Source organism: Falco punctatus (assembly GCF_963210335.1).
Source record: "Falco punctatus genome assembly, contig: scaffold_22, whole genome shotgun sequence".
NCBI lineage: Eukaryota > Metazoa > Chordata > Aves > Falconiformes > Falconidae > Falco > Falco punctatus.
The window spans coordinates 135,647-157,747 of record NW_027660223.1 but is presented as its reverse complement, the minus strand read 5'-3'; the positions used below and the strand labels follow the sequence as shown (position 1 = coordinate 157,747).

The 22,101-nt window shown below is 56.0% G+C and overlaps 1 protein-coding gene across 1 annotated transcript; it reads left to right on the top strand.

Moving 5' to 3' along the window:
* Positions 1–14,109: 14,109 nt before the first annotated feature.
* Positions 14,110–17,460, top strand: LOC308057522 (acrosin-like; the record flags this gene model as incomplete). Its single annotated transcript, XM_080411604.1, has 5 exons — positions 14,110–14,288; positions 14,607–14,808; positions 15,671–15,847; positions 16,306–16,555; positions 17,366–17,460. Exons 1-5 carry the CDS (start codon positions 14,200–14,202, stop codon positions 17,458–17,460), a joined length of 813 nt encoding a protein of 270 aa, XP_080267730.1. The 5' UTR covers positions 14,110–14,199.
* Positions 17,461–22,101: the final 4,641 nt, after the last annotated feature.

Here is a 22,101-nt window from a genome sequence, read left to right as displayed (position 1 = left end):
AATTATGTGAGAGAACAACCCTATAGACATCAAGGTGAATGAAGAAGGGGGGTTTCAGTGAGACAGAGGCTTGGATCCCACCAAGACAGAGGTTTGGTGGGACCCTGCAAGCCAGTGGTCAAGTAACCACCCACTAACAGTCACAGGACAGCGCAGTGACAACGCTCCTTTAAGTGTCTGCAGGTTCTTTGCATCAGAATTCTAGCACATCTGCCAGAAGATGCGACTGGAGATGCGACTGCCGGCACCACTGTGTCTGTTTCTGCAAGCCCCCGTGGCGGCAGCGCTGCTCCCACAAGAGCAATGGGTTGCCCTGCCAGTGAGCAGCTGGTGGGGTGCAGGGCTGGGACAGCCCTGGCGTACCCCTTCATCTGAAATGTTCAATCTTTTCTCTATCCATGGTTCTATCTATGGAGCTCATCCATCCATCCTGCAGCTGGGACTGCATCACCCTCAGGGCCTGAACCCAGTGGGGATGGTCTGGCATTGGGCACCGCTGGCACCCACAAAATGGGGGGTAGGGGTGTCTGGTACCACAGTGGGTGTGCTGGCAGCTGGGGACCGAGTCTGGCTGGAGAAAGGGCGCAGCAGGGACCCCATCAGGTCCAACAAGTGCTGAGTCCAGCCCCTGGGGAGGAACAAGCCCAGGCCCCGGCACAGGCGGGGGCCAGCTTGCTGGAAAGCAGCTTGGCAAAGAAGGTCCTGCTGGGCTCCTCAACGAGCTGCCTGCTGGGCAGGGGGTCTGTGCCCCTTGCAAAGCGGGGATCCGCTATGTATTGAGACCCCACGGTGAGTCCGTGCACCACAAATAGGAAGGCATGTTATCCCCAGGTTGGCATTTCAAATGCCTAACAAATGGGGTATGGCCTTGGTCCCTTGAACGTTTCTCGTCCAAACCAGATAACAGAGTTGAAACATGGGAAATAAATCCCCTAGCTCATCCCAATACTCCCCTCAGGAACTGTTCATGAACAATTTGATGTGAGTCGTGAAATAGAACCACGGTATACCCCAGAAGCGCGAAGCCTTATTCCAGGCACGTGTTCTTGTTGGGGTTTTCTGGCACCAGGGTTTAAACCTGGAGATCCCACCTGTTATGAAAAAACTACCAGTCAAGGAAACACATTGCAATATGCAGTTTTGCTTACCCACAAAACAAAATGGAATTTTGTGTGGGAAGGGAAAACAAACAAGCTACCACCCATCAGCACGCTCCACCGGTCAATATCCAGCCCCTCAGGGTCCGTTCTGGGCATGTTCAGATGGGAAGATGTACTTTGCACTAACTACTTCCTCAAAATGATTTACATATGCATAAGGCACTTGCCTATGTCCCTTTGCTCCTGGGGGGTCTTTAATGGGGTCTTTGGAGAGCGCTGGTGGTCAACAACTTGGTGAACATCAGATGAACTTTCCTGGGGCACCTGCACTCTACTTGTTCTTATAGAACTTCATTTCTTCTCTGTGCTCTATGCTTTGGAAGGCAACGCTCCGCTACCCCACTTCCCTTGGCCACTGTTATAGCGCAGCTGCCTCAGGAGGCTTGCCACCCCTTGGTGAGCTAATTCAATAGGTGGAGTTAATCACTGCTGTAGCTGCAGCCTCTCCTAGTGATCCTTTATAACTTCACCCCATCAGCGAGGAGAAGCGCCCAGCTCTGCCGCTGAAGGGCAGAGCCCCAGCAGGGCCCCAGCCCAGCCCAGGCTGCGCCTGCCCAGCTCCACATGGCTGCTGGGAGGCTGAGGGTGGGCAATGGCAGCTCCCAGCATGCCACGGGAACAACATGGCTGCCCTGCAGCACCGGGCCTACAGCTCCCAGCATGCCCTGGGAACAACCTGGCCATGGGGCTGTCCCCGGCCTACAGCTCCCAGCATGCCCCGGGGCACGCCTTCTCCCAGCAGCCTCCCCAGGCAAGAGAGGGGAAACACCAGCCGTCCCCAGGGGCAGGGGTCAACAAAAGCCACCCAAGCGAGTGGGTGGCCAAACTGGATGCCTCAGGGTCAGGGTTTGTCTCGGCGGGTAGATGAAATTCCTTGGCAGCGGACCTGTCAGAGCCCAGGTGCTTTGCTCCACGAGTCTCACGTGCACAGCCCTGTAGCTGAGAAGAGTGGCGAAGAAACCCTGCGCAATGGACGGTGCCAGCCACAGCTGTGCACGGGCAGCTTCCAGCCCTGGGCAGGAGTTTCCTCCTCTGGCTGTGCGGCGCAGGGAAGAGGTGGGAGCTGTGCCGGCGGCCAAACAGCCCTTCGCCAGCAGCACGTGGGGAAGCCCAGCGGCAGCCGCCTGCTGGCTGCAGGGGAGGTGGTGGCTGCGTGGCCACCGTGTGTCCCCGTGCAGCCCCGTGTCACAAAGGGGCAGTGATGCGACACCCACCCGGAACTTGTGACCTCACCTGGCCAGGGCTGGACATCCTGAGCAGCGGGCCAGTTGGGCCGAGCTGCCCGTTGGGACAACTCCTTCTTGAGCTACTTGCGTGGCTACCTCTCTCTAAACATTTCTCCTTTCCTGCTGACCCCTCCTCACCTTCCACCCTCTTTCAAAGGTAAGTTGGCTTTGACTTTTGGCACAGATCCTACAGGAGGTAGATCGGGAATAAAAGTGGAGGCCGCTCTCTGCCTCCCAACCTCTAGGCTGAGCTCTTCCACCCTTCTAGGCTGGCCAGGCAGGCGCTATGGGGAGCGTTCCTCTTGGCTAATTCCTATGTCTTTCCCATCGCCTAGGCTAGGAAAGTAGGGAGGGGGCAGCCCGAGGCGTTGGGCTCAGCGTAGCCTGACCCGAAGCCCACCTTGACTGGTGGGTCAGGAAGGGAGACCGGAAACACAGCCCAGCAATGGCAACCGTTAAAGGAGCAGCCAAAAGGCAGTCACTCCTGCAGACAGGGTGGGCAAATGTGGGCTGGAGAGCCAGAGGGCTCGGCTGCCAACAGTCGCTACAGGCAGTTCAAACGACCACTGGAACACGTTTGATGGTGACTGCTGGCCTCTGGGTTTTTTGGTGCTTGAATGATTTTCTTGAGCTCCGCTTCTTTCATTGCAACCAGGTGACGGGATTGGAGCTGATCTTCTTTTTCTGGACTGCGTCCGGACATCCTTTGTCAGCCAAAGCTTCCCGCTGCGCTGCTGAGAGGAGCGATGGCCGCAATGGGGAACAACTCCTGTGAGTAACGGTTTCACCAGCAGCCTTGGCCTTGGTGAATCCCCAAATGCAGTGGGCACGGCTGGTGTTCCATCCCGCAACGTTGCTGTAGGGACAACCTCAAGGGAATTCTGGGGCTTTTCCTGAGAGCAACCAGGCCTACCCAGGGTTTTTGTGCAACAAAACCATCATTTCCCTGCAGTCGTTGCCGAGGGAATGGCTCCACCACAAAGGATCCTCTTTCCCCCGGAGAAGATTTGCATGGGCTGGCAGCAAAGGCAGAGAGCTGGAGCAGGCCTCTACAACCTGGGCAACACGTGCTTCCTCAACTCCGTGCTGCAGTGCCTGACGTACACCCCACCTCTGGCCAACTACCTGCTCTCTTGTGAGCACAGCGACTCCTGTGAGTACTTTCTGGAAGATCTCCTTGTCAGTCTGTTGGGCACTTCCCAAGGACCCCCAGAACCTGCCGCTGGATGTAGGAGAAAAGCAGCCCTTCTTTCTCAGCCACCGCCAAGGGGGTGCTCTTGGAACACTCAAGCCTACAAGCCGCTTGGCCTATCGAGGCGTGTTTGCTGTCACAAAGACGCCTCTTTCTAGTGCTGCCCGTCGTTCCCTATTCCTACATATAACCTACATATTTGCTGGTTGCACAGAAAACTTCTGTCAGCGAGGCATCCCTCTCAAGCATGTTTTCTGTGTACTGAGATGTCGTGGGCTTGCTGGGCCATTGGCACCTGGGGACGACTAGGAGACTGTCCTAGCAGAACTCCAAGGTCTCCATGAGGTTTCCCATCACAACGGCTCTTTGACTAACCTGACCAGCTTGCTTCCTTCCCTCCCTCCTTCCCTCCCTCCCTCTTCAGGTCAGCAGGAAGGCTTCTGCATGATGTGCATCATGGAAGCGCACGTTAACGATGCCTTGTCCACCTCAGCCTGTGCCATCCAGCCCAGGGCCGTCATCAATGCCCTCTCACGTAAGTCATCTCAGCTGCTTTGACGTGCTATCCTCTGTTGGTAGAGGACTGAAGTACTACCTTCCTCTTGATTAGGAATAGGAGGGCATTTCACGCTTGGCATGCAGGAAGACGCCCACGACTTCTTACGCTGTACTGTCACTGCCATGCAGACAGCTTGTCTGGCTGGAAGCAGCGCGTAAGCACAAGCAAACGACCTTTCAATGTTGCCCAGCGTTTTGGCCTCCTTGACGTACCCCATCAAGGAAAGCCTATGCCCAGGGCTTTCAGGCACAGGAAAACTCTTGGAGGAGATAACTCTCTGCCTTACCATTTCCTTCCAGCTGGGACATCTCTTCTCAATATACTACCATCGTCCATCAAATATTTGGGGGCTTCCTGAGGTCCAGAGGTATGTTTCCACAACTGTTGCTCTCCTTACACTTGCCTGTGCCCTGCCGTGTGTCTGTGAGAGACAGCTGAGCGTGGGGCTGGCTCGAGTAGGGATGAAGAGCATAAACGGGCACGGTCAATCGACTTCACCTGTCGCTGATCATTTCCGTTTGCCTTCCAGTCACGTGCTGCAGCTGCAAAGCAGTTTCCGATTCCTACGAGGCCTTCCTGGATGTGCCTTTGGATATCGCAGTAAGAGGGTTTCTCACTGGGCTTCAAGTCGTCCCAAGCTCCTTGTGGCTTCCCAGAATCTGTGCGGCTGGCTTTGAAAAGTGCACTGTGAACACAGGAGAGCTGTGGGGGTGGTGGGAAGTGGTATGGGTGGTGTCTTCCTGCAACGGCCGTGGCAGTGGACTCCTTGTAGATGCCAGCTTTAAAGCTGGACAAGCACGCATTATCCTCTCTGCACCCCTGAGGGACTCTCAGCCACCTTCTCTTTGCCCTCCCTCAACACCCATCTGGCTCCCAGGCTGATGGCTCGTGTTGTTTTCATTCCTGATGACCCTGCACACCATCGGTATCTGAACTGAGCGGTGGCACGGTGAGGTAGCTCTTAATAGTGCCGGCCGGGAATCTCTGGGAAGGGAGGGAAATGTTCGGCATCATACCCTCTTTCTGCCTCCCTCTGGCCAAGGTTTGCAGGGTCACAGTGGATCTCCTCAGCGGCAGCTCCCTGGATCTTGTGGGCAACTCCTCCTGAGTGCTTGGGCGAGGGCATTTCCACCAGCTCAGAGCTCTCCTTTCTCACCCCTCCAGGCAGCCTCATCTGTCACCGCAGCTCTGGAGGACTTTGTCAAACCCGAGCAGCTGGCTGGTGAGAACAGCTTTCGATGTGACAGGTAAGAGGATGACTAACACCAGGTTAAGACTTGTAGCTGTGTGGAGATGCTGCGTGTCATCGAGCCTCAGGAGGTTCCATGCACAATCAGGAGGTACAGCTTTTCTTTCTTCCAGCCTAATGGTTCTGAAGAGTCATGAAATGGCGTGAGGACGTGTGAGGTGGAAAAGGTTGTCTGGCCGCCGTGGGGCAAGCTAGGGTGCATTTCAGCGCTTTTCTCTCTGCTTGCTTTCAAGCTGTGGCAAGAAGGTTACCGCCCTCAAGAGGTTTACAATCGAGCGCGCGCCCAGGGTTCTCACGCTGTGCCTGAAACGCTTTGATTTCTCCGGCAAGAAGATCGGCAAGGTGTGTACGCAATTGGAGGGCCACTTTCTTTCTCGTCGTGGAGCAGGAGATTGCCTAAAGCAGCACGCTCTGTCACAAGCTGTTCAGGTGGAGCTTTTGGTGTTCCCTTCTGGGGAGAGGAGAGCTCCTGTGGCAAGGCAAGCACATGCTCTGCTGCGACAGAGCTGCTCTGGCCGAGAGCAGTTTCCTGCCACCCAAGGCGTCACCTGCTGCTTCAGGGACAAGCGAGTGTTGATGAGCCCCAGAGATGTATTTCTACACAGCTGGGCCCCGGTCTTGCCAGGCTCTTTCACGTCGTATGCCAGGATCCCTTATGAGCCATCTTGGTCTCTCCACAGTTTGTGCAGTATCCCCAGTACTTGGATCTCCAGCCATACATGTCTCAGGGAGCTGCAGAACCGCCCCTCTACACCTTATACGCTGTCCTGGTGCACAGCGGTGGCAGCTCCTTGGCAGGACACTATTTCTGCTACACAAAGGTAAAGAGCCACTTCCTTCATCTCGGGGACTATGTGTGCTGGGGAAGGCAAACTTTGGCGGCGCTCTTTCTGGCAGCCAAGGTTCTGGGGGAGAAGGTCTCCTGACCAGCTGGATGGGATTTGCGTTGGCGGACTCTTGCTTGTGTAGTTTTCTGCCTGTGTCGTTCGGGAGAAACCATGCAGTTCATCTCCACATGTCCTTGCCTTTCTTTGACAGGCCAGCAATGGACTCTGGTACCAGATGGATGATACGTCTGTGGCTTACTGTGACCGCAACACAGCTCTCGGGCAGCAAGCCTACTTACTGTTTTATGTCAGGTAACAGCCAGGTCTAACAGGTGTTCAGAACACGTTTCCTTTTCAGGGTTTTGCTGTTTCTCTTCTGATCCTCCTGAGTTGTTCCGTCCCAGGAGGCAATTACTACCCGCACCACTCAGGGCTGTCGAACGTGACCTACCTGCCGCCAGTCCTTCCCTTCCCTTGCTGGGCTTTAGGCTGCTGCCCCCATGTAAACCGCTATTTGTCTGCTCTCTGTAGGTGGCTGATAGAGAGCAGAGTGCCTAAAGGGGCCTACAGGGAAGATGGGGGGGTGGGGGTGGGGAGGAGGACAGAACTCCTGCTCAGTGAGCGTAGTGATAGGGTGAGGGCCATTAGTTTTCAACTTAAGGAACGTAAATCTAGATTTAATGTTAGGAAGAATTACTTTATGGCAGGGGTGGGGTGACCGTGGAAGTGGTTGCCCAGAGAAGCTGTGGATGCCCCCTCCCTGGAAGTGTTCCAGGCGAGCTTGGACAGGGCTTTGAGCAAGTCGGTCTAGTGGAAGGTGTCCCTGCCTGTGGCAAGGGACATGACCTAAATGATCGCCAAGGTCCCTTCCAACGCAAACTGTTCTGTGATTTTACGATTCCACGAAATGGAGGCCATAGCGGGTATGAAGAGGAGGTCTTGCTGTGACAGGGGCAGAGTTGGTGGGAAGACCCCAAGTGAAGTCCCCATTTGTAGCCTGACATGTCTTCTCTCTGTCATACAAACCGCTCCGAGTCGATGAGTGAAGCCCAGTGGAGGTTGCAAGAGCAGCCCTAAGTGGACATCACTCTTTTTTCTTATTTTCCCCAGATGCTCTGATGGGAAATCTAGTCAACAGGCATCAATGTCACCAGCACCATCATATGCCCGCTCCTTCGGTCAGCAGCAGGGTGGCAGGCAGCAGGCAGACCCTGTGGGACCACGGGATCAGCCTGATTGGACTAAGGTAACTCTGGGGAGGTGGGTCAGGGCAGCAGATGGACAGCGGGTTTCTTTCGGGGGTCTTGGCATTGCTCTCCTTGCCCCCACACACTGCAGCTTTCTTCAGAGCCACCACGCTGCTCCGTCTCAAAGCATCGCCCCTAGATCCAACCTACTTGTGTGCCTTTGGCCCCTCTGCCTTTGCAGCCCTCCAGGAGGGCCTCGGGGAGGTCTTTAGTTGTCGCCTCAGAGAGCTCTGGAGGTTTCCCACTGCTCCATCCCCTCCAGAAGGAAAGGACAGGACCTTTTCACAGCTCTCTTGGCAGGATATGGCGACGGGCATGGAGGACTCTGCAGAGGACAGCAGCTCCTGGCCAGGCGGGCTCAGCATCACCTCCCATGTGGACACGCCCTTGCATCACTCCTGCGTCTGTAGGAGGCTGGAGTCCTGCACTAGAGCTGCATGCCCACAGCGCCGTCCACCATTTGACCATGTGCTGCACACTGCGCGAGAAGACAGCCACCAAGAGGAGCACCGATTCAGCCCTTCTTCCCGCTGCCAGAGGAATGGGTCCAGGAAGAGAACGCGGAGCAGATCCCCGCAGGGCAGAAATGATCTCCACAGCTGCTTCGTGGAAACCACAGACTGCAAGCGCTCCACAGGGAGGAGGAGGAGATCTAGTCCTCCAAGTTGTCACCACACTCCCAGGGATAACACAGCTCCAGGGCCCTCCAAACGCAGCTCCCAGTATACTCCCGCACCCAGGGCTGCTCCCAGGGAACAAACCCTGCCAATGCAGAGAGCGCGGAGCAGATCCCTGTGGCACCGCTATGATCTCCACAGGCAGTTCACAGAGTACCACCCCTCAGCAGCGGGGATGAGAACTGGTCCTCCAACACAGGACCGTGCTCCCAGCAACAACAGAACGCAATGGCCTTCCCACAGTAGCTCCCACTTGGCTCCCGCACCCAGGGCTCTTCTGGAGCAAGCCCTGCTCAGGCAGAGAGAGTGGACCAGATTCCTGCGGACATGGCTAACATCTCCGCAACTGGTTAAAAACACACACCGTTAAAACAAAACACACTCCTCAGGCCTATGCCAAGGACGAGCTGCCACCAATGAGGTTCATCTTCCACAAGGCATCACCATGCAGGAAATCTTCCAGACGAAAAGGAAATGATAAAATAAAGACATATCAAGAGCTGGCTAAAGGCTTAACTGGGCGGAGTAGTGAAGGAGAGGCAAGCTTTTAACTGCCTGAATCTCCAAGAAGCAAGTGGAGTGTTGGGAGGTGTCTGAATGATCGAAGAGTAAGGGGAAGGGAAATCTAGCAGGCAAGCGCAAGGGCTTCTGTGCAGATGGGCTGCTGGAAAGGGGACTTCAGATGTGGCGTCCTTGGGCATGAATGTATCTGCACGCTTTGGTGGTCCATTCTAAGTGGGGCTAGTAAGGAGAAGGGTGACACCAGAAAAAGCCCAGGGCTGGGACTGCCAGGTGGGTAATAAATATCTCTGAACCTGTGCAGACCCAAAGCTCCACTGCAGGCTGGCCAGCAGGTCCCTAAGGAAGGGATCCGTCAATCCAAGGAGCCAGTGAGCCACTCGGGTCTCCAGCCATCGGCAGCTCCAAGCCACCTCCAGGGGCTTGGAGACTCCAGGGGCGATCACCCAGAGGCAGAACTGAAACCCATCGCTTGGCAATTACAGCCTGCCTCTTCAGGGGAAGCACTTCTTGTTTCCTCCAACCCTTCCTCCTCCTGACGGCATCCTGTCCCACCATGCGGAAGGGCTCTTCTTAGAGATGTCTCTTTTGGGTTGGAATGCTGGAATTCAGAGCCTGCCTTCCTTGCAAGGAAACATGCCAAACACTAGAAGGCTTCAGGCCACTTTGGAGGCTACGCTCTGGCTGCTGAGGGAAGCAGGTTGGTTTGTTAGCTTCACCTTTGCCGGGGGCTGTGATGTGCCTGGCCCCACCATCCCAGCACCAGGACCACCCAGGCACCCTCTTGAGGCTCTGGGAAGGCGGGTGATATTTCCTTTACTGCGCCAAGTAGCTGACACGGGCTTCAGACATTCTCTCTTTCTTGGCAATGCTTAGGATGGGCTTCAAAGAGGTTTAGTAAAACATTTCCCATCAAAAACCCTTTTGACAGAAAATGGCTTTTGGGCACGATGCAAACTCCTGTGGAGAAGAAGAGTTCACATCAAACCTGCTCAGCCGATGTGAGAGACCTTCATGAGAAACCAGGAGTTGTTTTCCTCCTCCCAACATTTTTGGCAAGGTACTGCTGATGCAAAAGGTTCTGTGTTTTCAAGGTGGACACAGGTTTGTGGTGGAAGTAATGGAGACGTTTTCATGTACTCCTGGGCCAGGAATCACTTGCGAGTGCTTGAATCTGACAGCAGCAGCGCCCAGGCAGAGCTGGGAGCAGCCCCTGGCGACTTCTCTTGGCTTTATGGCAGTGTTTGCAGCCCCAGCACGGGTCCCCTGGCCCCTGCAGAGACCAGGCAGGAGGCTGTAGGGAAGACTCCCACCGATGGCTTTTGCCTCCAGGCTGAAGCGCACTGTCCCAGGCTCAGGAGCCGCCACCTCCGCGCTCCCCTACCCCATGCTGGGGCAATAAGGCAGCACTCCTCCTTCTACAGAACAACACCCCAAGCTTACGCCGAGGATGAAATGCCGATTTCCTCCTCATGCAGGTTTCTCCCACGGCTACAGGCTGCCACAGGGCTGTAGGGTCGACGTTCACAGGTGTCTCGAATGCCAGCACAAGTGTGGCTTTTCACAGGCAACACTGCAGGGAGATTTCTGGAAGGGTGTATCAAACCACACATATTCATTTGCCTTTCGAGTCTATTATGCCGAGGACCTGGCAAGGTCACTGGTTTTGCACAGCAGCGGAGATGCTGACGTAGCCACATGACTCCAAGGTCCAGGGGCTTGAGAGGAACAAACCTCAACATCTCGGTGCTCACCAGAAAATCAAAGGAGCTGGCAGTGAGACGGCTACATGAAATTGCATGGCAGAAATGGAGAGGCAGCAAGCTTTGGACCAAGGAAGCAGCTCTCTTTGCCCGGGGGCTGTAGCAAACTGCCGTGTTTCCTCCCCAGAAGCTTCCTCCGGTCCCCGCACTGCTCGGCACTGAGCGCACAACGTTGCACTGCCAGTAGCACCAAAGGCAGACAAGGGGACAGGAGCAAGGTGTTACAGTCAGTCTGGGGTGGGAAGACAGGTGCGAGCTGACCAGGGCAGGAATCGTCACGGCCCTTGACAGGGTAAGTCTCGGCCAGCAGGGCAATGCAGAGGAGGTCCTGGAAGTGTCTCCTAGACCTGGCACATGTCACAGCTGAGAGGACCTGTCCCGATGGCTCTCCTGCATTTTCTGGTGTGGGGCAGAAGACATGCTCCAGGGCAGGACTTGCCTGCTGCACCACGGGAAGGACAGAGCATGGTGGACCCCTCCTCCCGGGGCCGGCTGCAGGGCTGTGAAGGTGGCTGTGCAGGCAGGGGTGCCCAGTGCTGTCCTTGCCAGCAGGGTCCCTGCAGCCCAGGGGGCTGTGTGCTGGGCAGCGACTATGCTGCCTGCCAGGGGCAGCTCTCAGCCTGCCGGGGGGCTCCCCATGGAGATGCGGGGAGAAGCTGTGCATCGCATCCAGGCAGGTTTTGAATGTCTCCAGAGAAGTAGACTCCACAGCCTCTTTGGGCAGCTTGTCGCACTGCTCCAACACTGTCAAAGCACTATAAAAACTAGCTGGCTGCTACAAGGCTTTTACCATCATATGCCAGGTTAACTTCAATAAGTAGTTCCCACGCCTTGCCCCGGCACAGCCACCAGTCCCCTACAAGGTTTCAGAAGTTCATCTACGGGCCATGCTCTTTCTTCAGCCTCTTCAAGCCAGTCCACCCTGCTTCTCCCGGGGCCTCTCCTTGTCTCTCCACCATCTTGGGAGGGGAGGGAGGGGGTGGGGGGTGGGGGGCGGGTGCAGGAAGCAGCCACAGCTGCACATTGTCCACATCAGCCGCCAACACACCACCCCTGAAGCATGCCCACAGCTGTACGTTATCAATATCATTAACCTGCCTTCATTCCTCTATAATTCCTCTACAATTCTCCCCCAGGTTTTTCTTTTCTTTTTTCTTTTTCTTCTTAACATTTCATTGTATTTATTTACGTATTTAACATGTATTTAACAATCATCACAACATTTTCAAAATAAACTACTCATACAGTCCAGACAACTTGTCCCTGAACTCTTTTGTTCTTCTTTGTTGAAACATGTTTTACAAGTGTATAGGATTTGACCTGTGATGTGGTGTGCTACATTCTCAACTCTGGTGGGATCAGGAGGACTCACGGACACGGAATACTCATTTGAAACTGGTGGGAACATTGATAATGTATGTTAAGAAGAGTGATTGTTGTGTACGTACCCATTTCCCTGAATATACTCAGGCAGGAATTCCTCTAGCTGGTATCCCCATTCTGTTTGGGACTAATGGGAATAACTTGTGGCTAAGACCAGGATACACTCATTGGAACGAGACTGACCTCCAGACTTGGACAACACTGAATCCACACTTGTCCACTGTGAAGTGTGTTACTGCAAATGAAGCCAAGACATACGCAAATGCTCCCGCAGAGGGGGCGTGCCTAGGTGGGCAGCAGCTGAGGGCATGCGTGCTAAGCACCTCCAAGTCCTTCCTGCCTCCAGGAGGTGGAGAGGTGGCCAGTGGTTGGCAGGGCTGGTCCTCTTGCAAGGTGGGGATGCTGGGGATGAGCAAGCACGTGGGCTGCAGCCACAGGCCATCCACGTGCCTGAAAGGCTCTCTCACCCCTCTTGCTGGTCACCTAGTCCAGCTTCAGGTTCACTGGAGAGTTGCGCGTGCACACAGGGCTCCCAGCAGCAGCTGGCCCGAGACACTGGGGCTTTCCAAGCGCCGGCTGCCTATGGCCTGTGCTGCCGTCAGCCTTTGCGAGCAGCCAGGCCAGGGGACCCACCGCGCAGCGGGTGCAGAGTGGGCCCACACAGGAGGGGCTTTGGGGTGGCTCTCCAAAAGAGGCCAGCGGGTTCTGTGGTGATCAGGCACAGGGCTCAGGCAAGCAAAGCAGCCAGCACTTTGCTTCTGTGTGCCTGGCTCCTTGATCCCCCCTTCTCTCCATTTGCCGTGCTTATACGTGCCCCTCATCTTCCCTGGCTCCTCCCTTTCTCAGCCCTGCTCTCCTTGGCCAAGACAAGGCCAACCCCGCTTATTTTGCCCCATCACGCTCCCAGGTTTGCCCCATCTGTCAACACACATGGCCTTTGGGTGCTCTTAGCTAGGTCCCCTTGCACTTGCGTGCCATTGCTGACGGGCTTGCCTGGGAACTGCTGTCCCTGCCAGAGTCCTCTCCGCAAAATGACCCCAAGCTCTTGAAGGTCAAGCAGCTGTGAAGCGTGGCCACCTCTGACGCCATTCCCCACTAACCACCTGCCAAATGTGGTGCTGGAAGAGCAGCGTATCCCCAGCAGACAAGTCGTCTTCTCCAAGGACGCCTTCTGCCTGCTCTCCGCAGACCCATGGGAACCGGCAGCAGGTCCCTTGTCAAAACACAAAGCAGCCTTGAGCCCGCTGGCTTGGAGGCCCAGTTCTGGGGCCTAGGAAGCCCTGCTGCGCCTCAAGCGCCTTGAGAGCAGCTCTTCCACTTTCAGGCAGAGCCTGCCCGCTCCTCCTCCTTGGGACCCAGTTGCTCCCTCCGCTGTGTTCCTTATGCCTCGCCACACAAGCCAGGGTGGCAGCAGGGAGCTGCCGCACCTTTCACAAGCTTTGAGGCTGCCATGCTTCAAGCCACTGCCCTCGCCCCCCACGGACCTAGCCCTGCTGTGCTTTAAATGCAGCGCACGTGCCTGGATCCTGCTTCTCTGCTGCACTCCAGCATGTGAGTGAGCAAGGCTCCCCCAGGCAGCGGCAGAAGGCAGACTCCTGAGACAAGGCTGACGCAGGATTTACCAAAGCCATGGACAGCAATGGCACGTACGGCTAAGAGCAGGAGCATCCTTGTCTCTCGAGAGCTTCACCTTGCTTGTCCTTGCCACAAATGCCCTGCTCAGTGTGCGCCCAGAACTGCAATCAGACTCATAGATAGCAAGGAGGACACGAAGCCTGCCAGAGGGCGTTGCTGTCACTGACATAGCCAGCGAGGACTGTGCTGCACCTGCATTTCACTGTTCTTTGTGCAGCAAGGTTGACACTGCTGGGCTACGCTTGGCTTATTTGGCTTGCCCAGCACTGTTGCCGGCCGCAGCCCTAAGAGAGATTGGCTCTTGGACACCCAGGCATGCGCGTGCTGCCTGTAGTAGCCCCGTTCTCTGGCGTCTCTTTATTGGGAAGGAGCTGGTGGCATAGGGCTGCAGAGAGCAGGGCGGCGGGGAACTTCCCAAAGAGGCTGCGAGGCCATGCTCGCTTTTGTCCTGTGAGCTGTTAGAAGGCAGAGCTGGGAGCCAGGCGCCGCTGCCTGCCATGGGGCCTGCCCACCCTGATGGCGCAAGCAAGGCATTCCACAAGGCTCTGTCGGGGTTAGCGGTCCCAGCTTCTGCCTCCACTCCTGCTTGGGACCCCTCCTATTGCCTCCCCTCCCTACCCTCCCCCCCCCTCCCCCCCAAAAAAAAACCCACCAAAAAAAATCAGCCCCACGTCCAAGGGAACCCTGGGCAATGGGAATCCTGCGGGCAGTACATCGGCCGCCGTACTGGTGGCGACAAGCCCTCGTCCTTGCAGCTGCCACATGTCGCTGGCAGCGATGGATTTTCTGCGTCTCCTCGTTGTCCTGCTGGCCGTGTGCTGTCCTGTGCACGGCACATGGGACAGCTGTGGGTAAGTGGCCCCAGGCTCTGGGAGGGAGCTTGGACAAGCCTTGTGGGCTTCACTGGAGGGGGCCTGCTTGTCCCCCATGGCCACCCCCCAGGTTCCTGAAAGCCATGTGGGAGGCTCAGTGCCTTGACAGACAGCCGGCAGGCTGCCGGCACAACTCGTCTACGGGCTGAAGCAGAAAGCCGGGCGAGGGGAGCGGGTTTTGGCCCCACGGGTTTCCTCGGCCCGTCTGGCCATGCCTTGTGGGGAGGGAAGACGGCTGGCCTTCAGCCGCAACGGCGCAAGCCATCCAGCAGCACAGTAAGGAGTTTCTGGTTACAGAGGGAGCTGCGGGCTTCGGCCCATGGCTTTGCACTACGGCATGTCGCGCGTCGTGGGTGGCACAGATGCCCAGCCAGGGGCCTGGCCCTGGATCGTCAGCATCCAGGCTCTCGTGGAAGGAGGCACGGCGCACATCTGCGGGGGCTCCCTCATCAGCCCACAGTGGGTCCTCACAGCAGCCCACTGCTTCATCGAGGTCAGGTAAGGAGGACCAGGGGTCGGGGCTAGCCCCACAAACTAGCAGGTGCCCTGAGCGCAGCAGCACGTGCTACTGCCGTCCCCTTGCCCTGCAGCACGCCCAGTGCCTGGGCACTCCGGAGCCCCGCCGAGAGGCTGCTCAGGAGAAGGCTGGGCTCGTGCCACTGCTTCCCAGCAGCCTCCCGCTCGACACTGCTTGAGCCCAAGGCACGCAAGGGCAGTCGCAGCCTCCCTAGCGCTGCTTGCCTCTCTCCCTCGTCAAGCAGAAGGCAGGGCAAGTGCCGGGCTGCTGCAGCACGTGGCTGCGCTCCCTCTGAGCCCTCTCTCCATCTGCCTTCCAGGCACATCACCGTCTTGCGCGTGGTGCTCGGTGCTACGCACCTGACTCAGCTGGGCCCTGAGGCTCAGGTGCGTGCCATCAGGCGGCTGCTGGTTCACCAGCACTACTGGAACGTCACACAGAGGAACGACATTGCCTTGCTGGAACTGGACCAGCCTGTCCAGTGCAACAGCTACGTACAGCTTGCCTGTGTGCCCGACGCCTCGCTGAGAGTCTCAGAGCTGACAGCCTGCTACGTCAGTGGCTGGGGTGCCAGGAAAGCAAGAGATGAGTGGCCCAAACGCAGTGGCGGTGCCAGTGCAAGCTTGGCCAGCTTGGGGAAGCAGGACGCGCTTCCTGATGGCAGAGGCGAAAGCCAGAGTCAGGCTGTGGGGGCGTAAGCCTCTCTCTTCGAGAGAGGGGCCGGAGCCATTGACCCAGAGCAAGGCAGAAAGGCAAGAGCGGTCCAGCGCCTGTCCGCACGCAAAGCCAAGCCCCGGGGGAGGGCTTCAGCCAGACGGGGGAGGAGAACTGGCAATGAGCTGCTGGGTGTTCATTCCTTTCTGTGCTCTTCACAGCTGGAGGATCGGCATACGCGCTGCAGGAGGCCCAGGTCCACCTCATTGATGCCAGGGTCTGTAACAGCAGCGGCTGGTACAGGGGGGCCATCCACACCCACAACATCTGTGCCGGCTATCCGCAGGGCGGCATCGACACCTGCCAGGTAGGAGCGTGCTACAAGCCCAGCCCCGGCAGCGCAGGCAGCCCCGCCACAACCGGCCAAACGTGCGCCATCACGGCCTTTTGATGGCCACTCACACCCCCAAGGCTGGGTCCCCACCGCTGAGGGCCTTACCCGCCCTTCCCCATGGGCAAGCCCTTGCCCAGGGCCTGCCCGCCTTGTCCCAGAGGCCTGGCACGCTGCCCAGAAGGCCCACCCGGTGCCCTTGGCATCCCAGAGCTCCACCATCCCAGCCGTCTGACACACCTTCACCACCACCGTGAAGAGCGGTGAGAGCGAGCCCTGCCTCACAGGCCCACCGCCCCCTGCCAGGCAAGCTTCTACAGAGCTTGGCTGGCCACTGAATGCAGCTCTGGCAGGTGCCCTGAGAGAGAAGGAGCCAGCCACCGGGCTGACGGTGGCCACCCAACAACCCCTCCATCCTCTCTCCTGTGCTGCAGGGGGACAGCGGTGGGCCTCTCGTGTGCCAAGACAAGAGCGCCGACTACTTCTGGCTTGTTGGCGTGACCAGCTGGGGGACGGGCTGTGCGAGAGCAAGGAAGCCCGGAGTCTACACCTCCACCCAGCACTTCTACAACTGGATCCTGGTGCAGATGGGCCTGCGCCCAGCAGTAACCACTACTGCAAGGCCACAGCCAGTCTTCACCTACACCCCCCTGCAGAGCCCAAGGCCAAGGCCAACAGAATCGAGCCGGTTTCCACCCTGCCCGTTTCCAGTCCAGAAGCTGCTGGACTTCTTTACTCGGCTGCAGGAGCTCCTGCAGTACCTAAGAGCGAAATAGCTTGGAGCAGCACGATGAGGAGCATCCAGGGCAGGCTGCAGCGCACGACGACCATTTCCTGCTGGGGCAATTCCTGCTGATGAAAGGCAGCCTCAGTGACAAAGGCCTGCTCTGTCCTGCCCACGCTCCTCGCAACGGCAGAACTCAGCAGGCTGCCTTCTTGCAATAAAGTGTTTCCCTTGGCATGGCTAACCATGCGCCAGTGCACTGCAGTCTCCTGTGCGAGGCAAGGACTTCCAGAGCCGGCACCTGCCGAAGGAGGCAGGCTGCCAAGTCGGGCACAAAGGGTCACCGCAAAGGGCTGAAGCTCTGCCTGCTCCGAGAGAAGCATGAGGGAACAGTGGAAGGAAGGAAGGCAGGTCATAGGAGGGCTCAGGGCCTTGGGGGTGGCAGTTGGAAGCAGAGAATGCCTTAGGCTGGCTCCTGCTGGCATCCCCGTGGGCTTCTGTACGAGGCGCAAGCCAGCTTGAAAGTGGCCTCTCAGGGCCAGCTGGGCTTCAGGGGAAATCCACGAGCTGGGGCCTTTGCTCACGCCACAGAGTTCCTGGGCTTCCCCAGGCTGCTCTGCTTTCACAGCTGCACCATGTTTCCAAGCCCAAGCCTACGGCTGCAGTGGCTGCAGGGAGCACCATGAGCTTTGAGTGGGAGCAAAGAGGCTGCTGCTGCTGCTGCTGCTGCTGGGCAGTTGCCCCCCTCCCTGGCTGCCTTCTGGCTGTAGTAGCGGCCACGCTAGAGGAGCAACCGGAGGCCTGGGGCATACCAGACACCTATGGAGGTGTGCTGCGGGGACTCGAGTGGAATGGTCGAGACTAGGGGACCGGGCCCCCAGTCCGGTGTCTTTTTGAGGGCTTGAGGCTCTGCAGAGGGGTCTGGGGTGTAACGAAGGCCTCAGAAGGGGGCCTGAGTGGACTAGAGAGAGCCTAAGGCAGCCTCCGGGTAGCCAGGGGAAAGGGTGCCCAGTGCCAGGTGGCCTCCACAGCCATCAGGGACCTGGGCACAGGCACTGTCATGTGGGGAGGCAGGGAGCGTGGCATGGGCTTGTTGTGCTCATCATCTCCTTGCCCCTTTGCGGTGCCTTGATGTTGCAGCTAGCCCAGGCACTGCCTCCCACCAGCACAGGGACCCTTGCACAGCACTCCAGCTTCAGATCACTGGCACCGGCTGCCCAGAGAGGCTCTGGAAACATTGCAGCACCACCTGCACAGGATTTTGTGCAACCTGCTCTAGCACAGCCTGCTTTTGCAGGGTGTTGGACTAGATAATCTCCAGAGGTTCCCTCCAACAACAACCATTGTGGGATTCTGGGACTCGTGGGACTTTGGCTGAGGAAGAAGAGGTCAGGATCCTCAGGCCACCCGACACCTGACTGCCTTCCCAGTGCCTGTCCAAGAAACCTGCCAGTCCTCACTAAACAGAAGTTGGACCTGCACACGTGGGCTTGCACATGTGCATGAGCACTGCAGGGCAACAGCCTTCTCTCTCTTCCCCGTCCTCTACTGCAGGGCGAGCGCAGATGTTCTGCCAAGGGAGCACCAGTCTGCACAGGCCCTGCTGCTGTCGCTGTCATGCAGCGGCTCTTCTGCCCCGGGCTCCCTCTACTGTGTCCCACACCACTGGCCTGCTGTGATGGCAGAGCCAGTGGCACTACCCTGTTGACGCAGAAGGCTCGGACACAACTGATACGACCAATGTGATCAAGTTGGTGCCACTTTATTAAGGGATACACAGCAATTTATACTCTACAGATGCTATTAACAGACTCACAGCAATTTATACCCCCAGCTAAAAATACACACTCTACGCAGGCTTTGTTATGTAAAAGGTGATAGGTTATAACGACTCGTTCACACGCTTCCACCTCCCCTAGGATTAGTCCCGGTGTGGTGCCCACACGCTGCTCCCCCCTTGTGCACGCATCCGGTTTTTTCTCACTTTTCTGTCCAGCTCCCTTATCTCTCTGCGAATACACAGTCTCTTTGTCTCTCTTGGCCTTGCATATGTCCTTCACAACACCTGCTGCTTGTTACAGCTGCGGCCTGCTTGGCCTGCTATTACAACAACGTTACGTGGTCTGCATTGCTCATAATATGTCCGTTGTCTTCCAGTCACTCCACAAATCCCCTTTTTTGTTTCTGAGCGATCCAGACCCCTTTTATCAATCTGTTCATCATTCTCATAAAGCAATTCCACACGCAGCCCGTTATCACTAAAGAGATTACAATGGCAATTAACATCGTTATCCCCGTGCAGAAAGGAGTCTTTTAACCCTCCAGTAATTCCTAAACTCTGTAGCCAGTCCGTTAACCCGTTCTCAACCTTTATGGCCTGTACGTTTTTTCTCAACTCTGCAAGCTGCTTATGAATAGAGTTCGAGTGATCAGTCAAATTCATACAACACATTCCTTAGCGCTGTTCACTATAGGCTACTCTCTACTGTTCATGCTGTTTCCTTATCTTCTAGAGGTGACATCACATTCCTCCTTTGTTTCTGTCGCATCCTAGTTTCTTCTCATACTCCCTCAAAGTTATTGAACTCTTTGCTGCAGGATCTCAGCTGCACATCGCCAAAGCAAGGCCAAAACTGCACATTATCCCACTGTCTCTGTTCCATACGATTCTACAGTTACCGGGATCCCCCTCCCCCACCCCCCGTTTGTTTGGGGGTTTTTTTTGAACAGCTAGTACCAGGCTTGCCATGTTCTGCAGGGCCCTTGCAAACATGACGGCAAACAAGGCAATAGCAAACAAACGATACTGCCAATTGAGTGAATGGATGCCAAAAAGGCTGACATTTTCAAAGATTTTCATAACATGTTGCTGCAATGGGGCGCCTAAAATCCACGCAGCATGTACCATCAAAATCCTCACAGCCATGTCCTTGAGCCAACAACAAAAAGCCAATCCTTGCTCTGTTTTGTATGTAATAGTGGCCAATTTGACTCACGTTCTTAACTGCCTAACAAACAAGGTGATTTAACTCTTGAATGCTTTCCCTGCTGTTACTCCGGATAAGAGAAGAACCACTGCAATATGTTCGCGTCAGTTCCATAAATCAACTACATCATTACCTGCTTCATCCAAAGCTATATTGCGTTTAAGCGCATTATGCTTATCAACATGTTCACGTGTTGATTTATGTGGGTGTCATGGTCCCATCATAGCCTCCTACTACATTAGCATCTACGTAAAGACAACTATCGATGCTCAAAGTGCAAACAATATCAGCTTCTTTTGGATTAACATTATACAGAGGTAATCACTTATCCCCGATATCAAGGCTTTCAGCAAGATTCTTCATTCCCCACATACATTCACTCGTTTGCAACAACGTTTGCAAGTCAGGAAGGGCACACCAAGCCAGGATGTGTTCACTTGCTGTGCTAAGGAGACCCACACATCAGTTGTTGGGTTGACTGGCGGCAGCAGCGCTCCCACGGTCCGGCACGCTAAGCTCAGGCCGCACACAGCGAGCAGGTATCCATCGCGGACCTTCACCTGTAGAAACACAAGCATCACCTCTCCCGCAAGTTAACAATCCATGCAGTCCTGCCAATGCCTGGTATGAGGGTCTTTCCCACGTACTAAGACACCTTGGTGCTTTTGCTGCTTGTCACCAGTTGACACAAAATATCGTACAATGGAAGGCACCGCATGGTCGACAGAGATTTTCAAAAAGTTCAAAATATAGCATGCTTTCTCTGAACGTGCCTCTGGGCCATTCCCCTTTTCTGTTTTTCAAGCAGGCGTTTAAGAGTATCATTCATGCATTCAACGATGGCTTGGCCCGCAGGGGAATGGGGAATACCAAATTGCTGGGTATTTGCCCCAGCAGACCCCAGGCCCCAGCACCATGTCCCCATGGGCAGGGCACGTGGGCAGGCAGCCTCAGGACCGTGCTGGGCAGGATTGTGCCTGCAGGAGGGCTGCTCCCAGCTGTGGGGCTGCCCAAAGGCTTGGTGGAGATGCGACTGCCGGCACCACTGTGTCTGTTTCTGCAAGCCCCCGTGGTGGCAGCGCTGCTCCCAGAAGAGCAGTGGGTTGCCCTGCCAGTGAGCAGCTTGCGGAGTGCAGGGCTGGGAACCCTCTGGGGTGCACCCCCATCTGAAATGTTAAATCTTTCCTCTATCCTGGTGCTGGGGCCCATCCATCCATCTCGCTTCTGGGGCTGTGTCACCCTCAGTGCCTGAACCCAGTAGGGATGTGGGCACTGCTGGCACCCACAAAATGGGACATGGGGGTGTCTGGTACCACAGTGGGTGTGCTAGAATGGGGGGACCAGGCTGGGCTAGAGAAAGGGGCCAGCATGAACCTCATCAGGTCCAACAAGTGCCGACTCTGGCCCCTGGGGATGAACAAGCCCAGGCCCCAGCACAGGCGGGGGCCACCTTGCTGGAAAGCAGCTTGGCAAAGAAGGTCCTGCCGGGCTCCTCAATGAGCTGCCTGCTGGGCAGGGGATCTGTGCCCCTTGCAAAGGGGGGATCCGCTATGTATTGAGACCCCACGGTGAATCCATACACCACGAATAGAAAGGCATGTTATCCCCAGGTTGGCATTTCAAATGGCTAACAAATGGGGTATGGCCTTGGTGCCTTAAACATTTTTGTCCAATCTAGATAACAGAGTTGAAACATGGGAATAAATCCCCCACCCCATCAAAACACTCCCCTCAGGAATTGTTTGTGAACCATTTGTTGTGAATCGTGGAATAGAACAATGGAGCATGGCATACCCCAGACTTGTGAACCCTTATTCCAAGCATGTGTCCTTGTTGGGGTTTTCAGGCACCAGGGTTTAAACCTGGAGATCCCACCTGTTATGAAAAAACTACCAGTCAAGGAAACACATTGCAATATGCAGTTTTGCTTACCCACAAAACAAAATGGAATTTTGTGTGGGAAGGAAAAAACCCAAACTACGACCCATCAACACGCTCCACTCTTTGATATCCAGCCCCTCAGGGTCTTTTCTGAGCATGTTCAGATGGGAAGATGTACTTTGTACTACCTACTTCCTCAAAATTATTTACATATGCATAAGGCACTTGGGTATGTCACGTTGATCCTGGGGGCCTTTCTTGGGGTCTTTAGAGATCGTTAGTGGTCAACAACTTGGTGAACTTCAGCTGAACCTTCCTGGGGCACCTGCACTCTACTTGTTGTTACAGAACTTCATTTCTTCTCTGTGCTATATGGTTTTGATGGCAACACACCGTTAACCCACTTCCCTTGTCTATTGGTATAGCCCAGGTGCCTCAGAAAGCTTGCCACCTCTTACTGAGCTTATTCAATAGGTTGAGTTAATCATTGCTTTAGTTGCAGCCTCTCCTAGTGATTCTTTATAGCTTCATCCCATCAGCGAGGAGAAGCGCCCAGCTCTGCCGCTGAAGGCAGCAGCCTCGAGTCAGCAGGCTGCTCCCTAATGGAAGCAATCCCGACTGCCTGGATCTCACCGCTG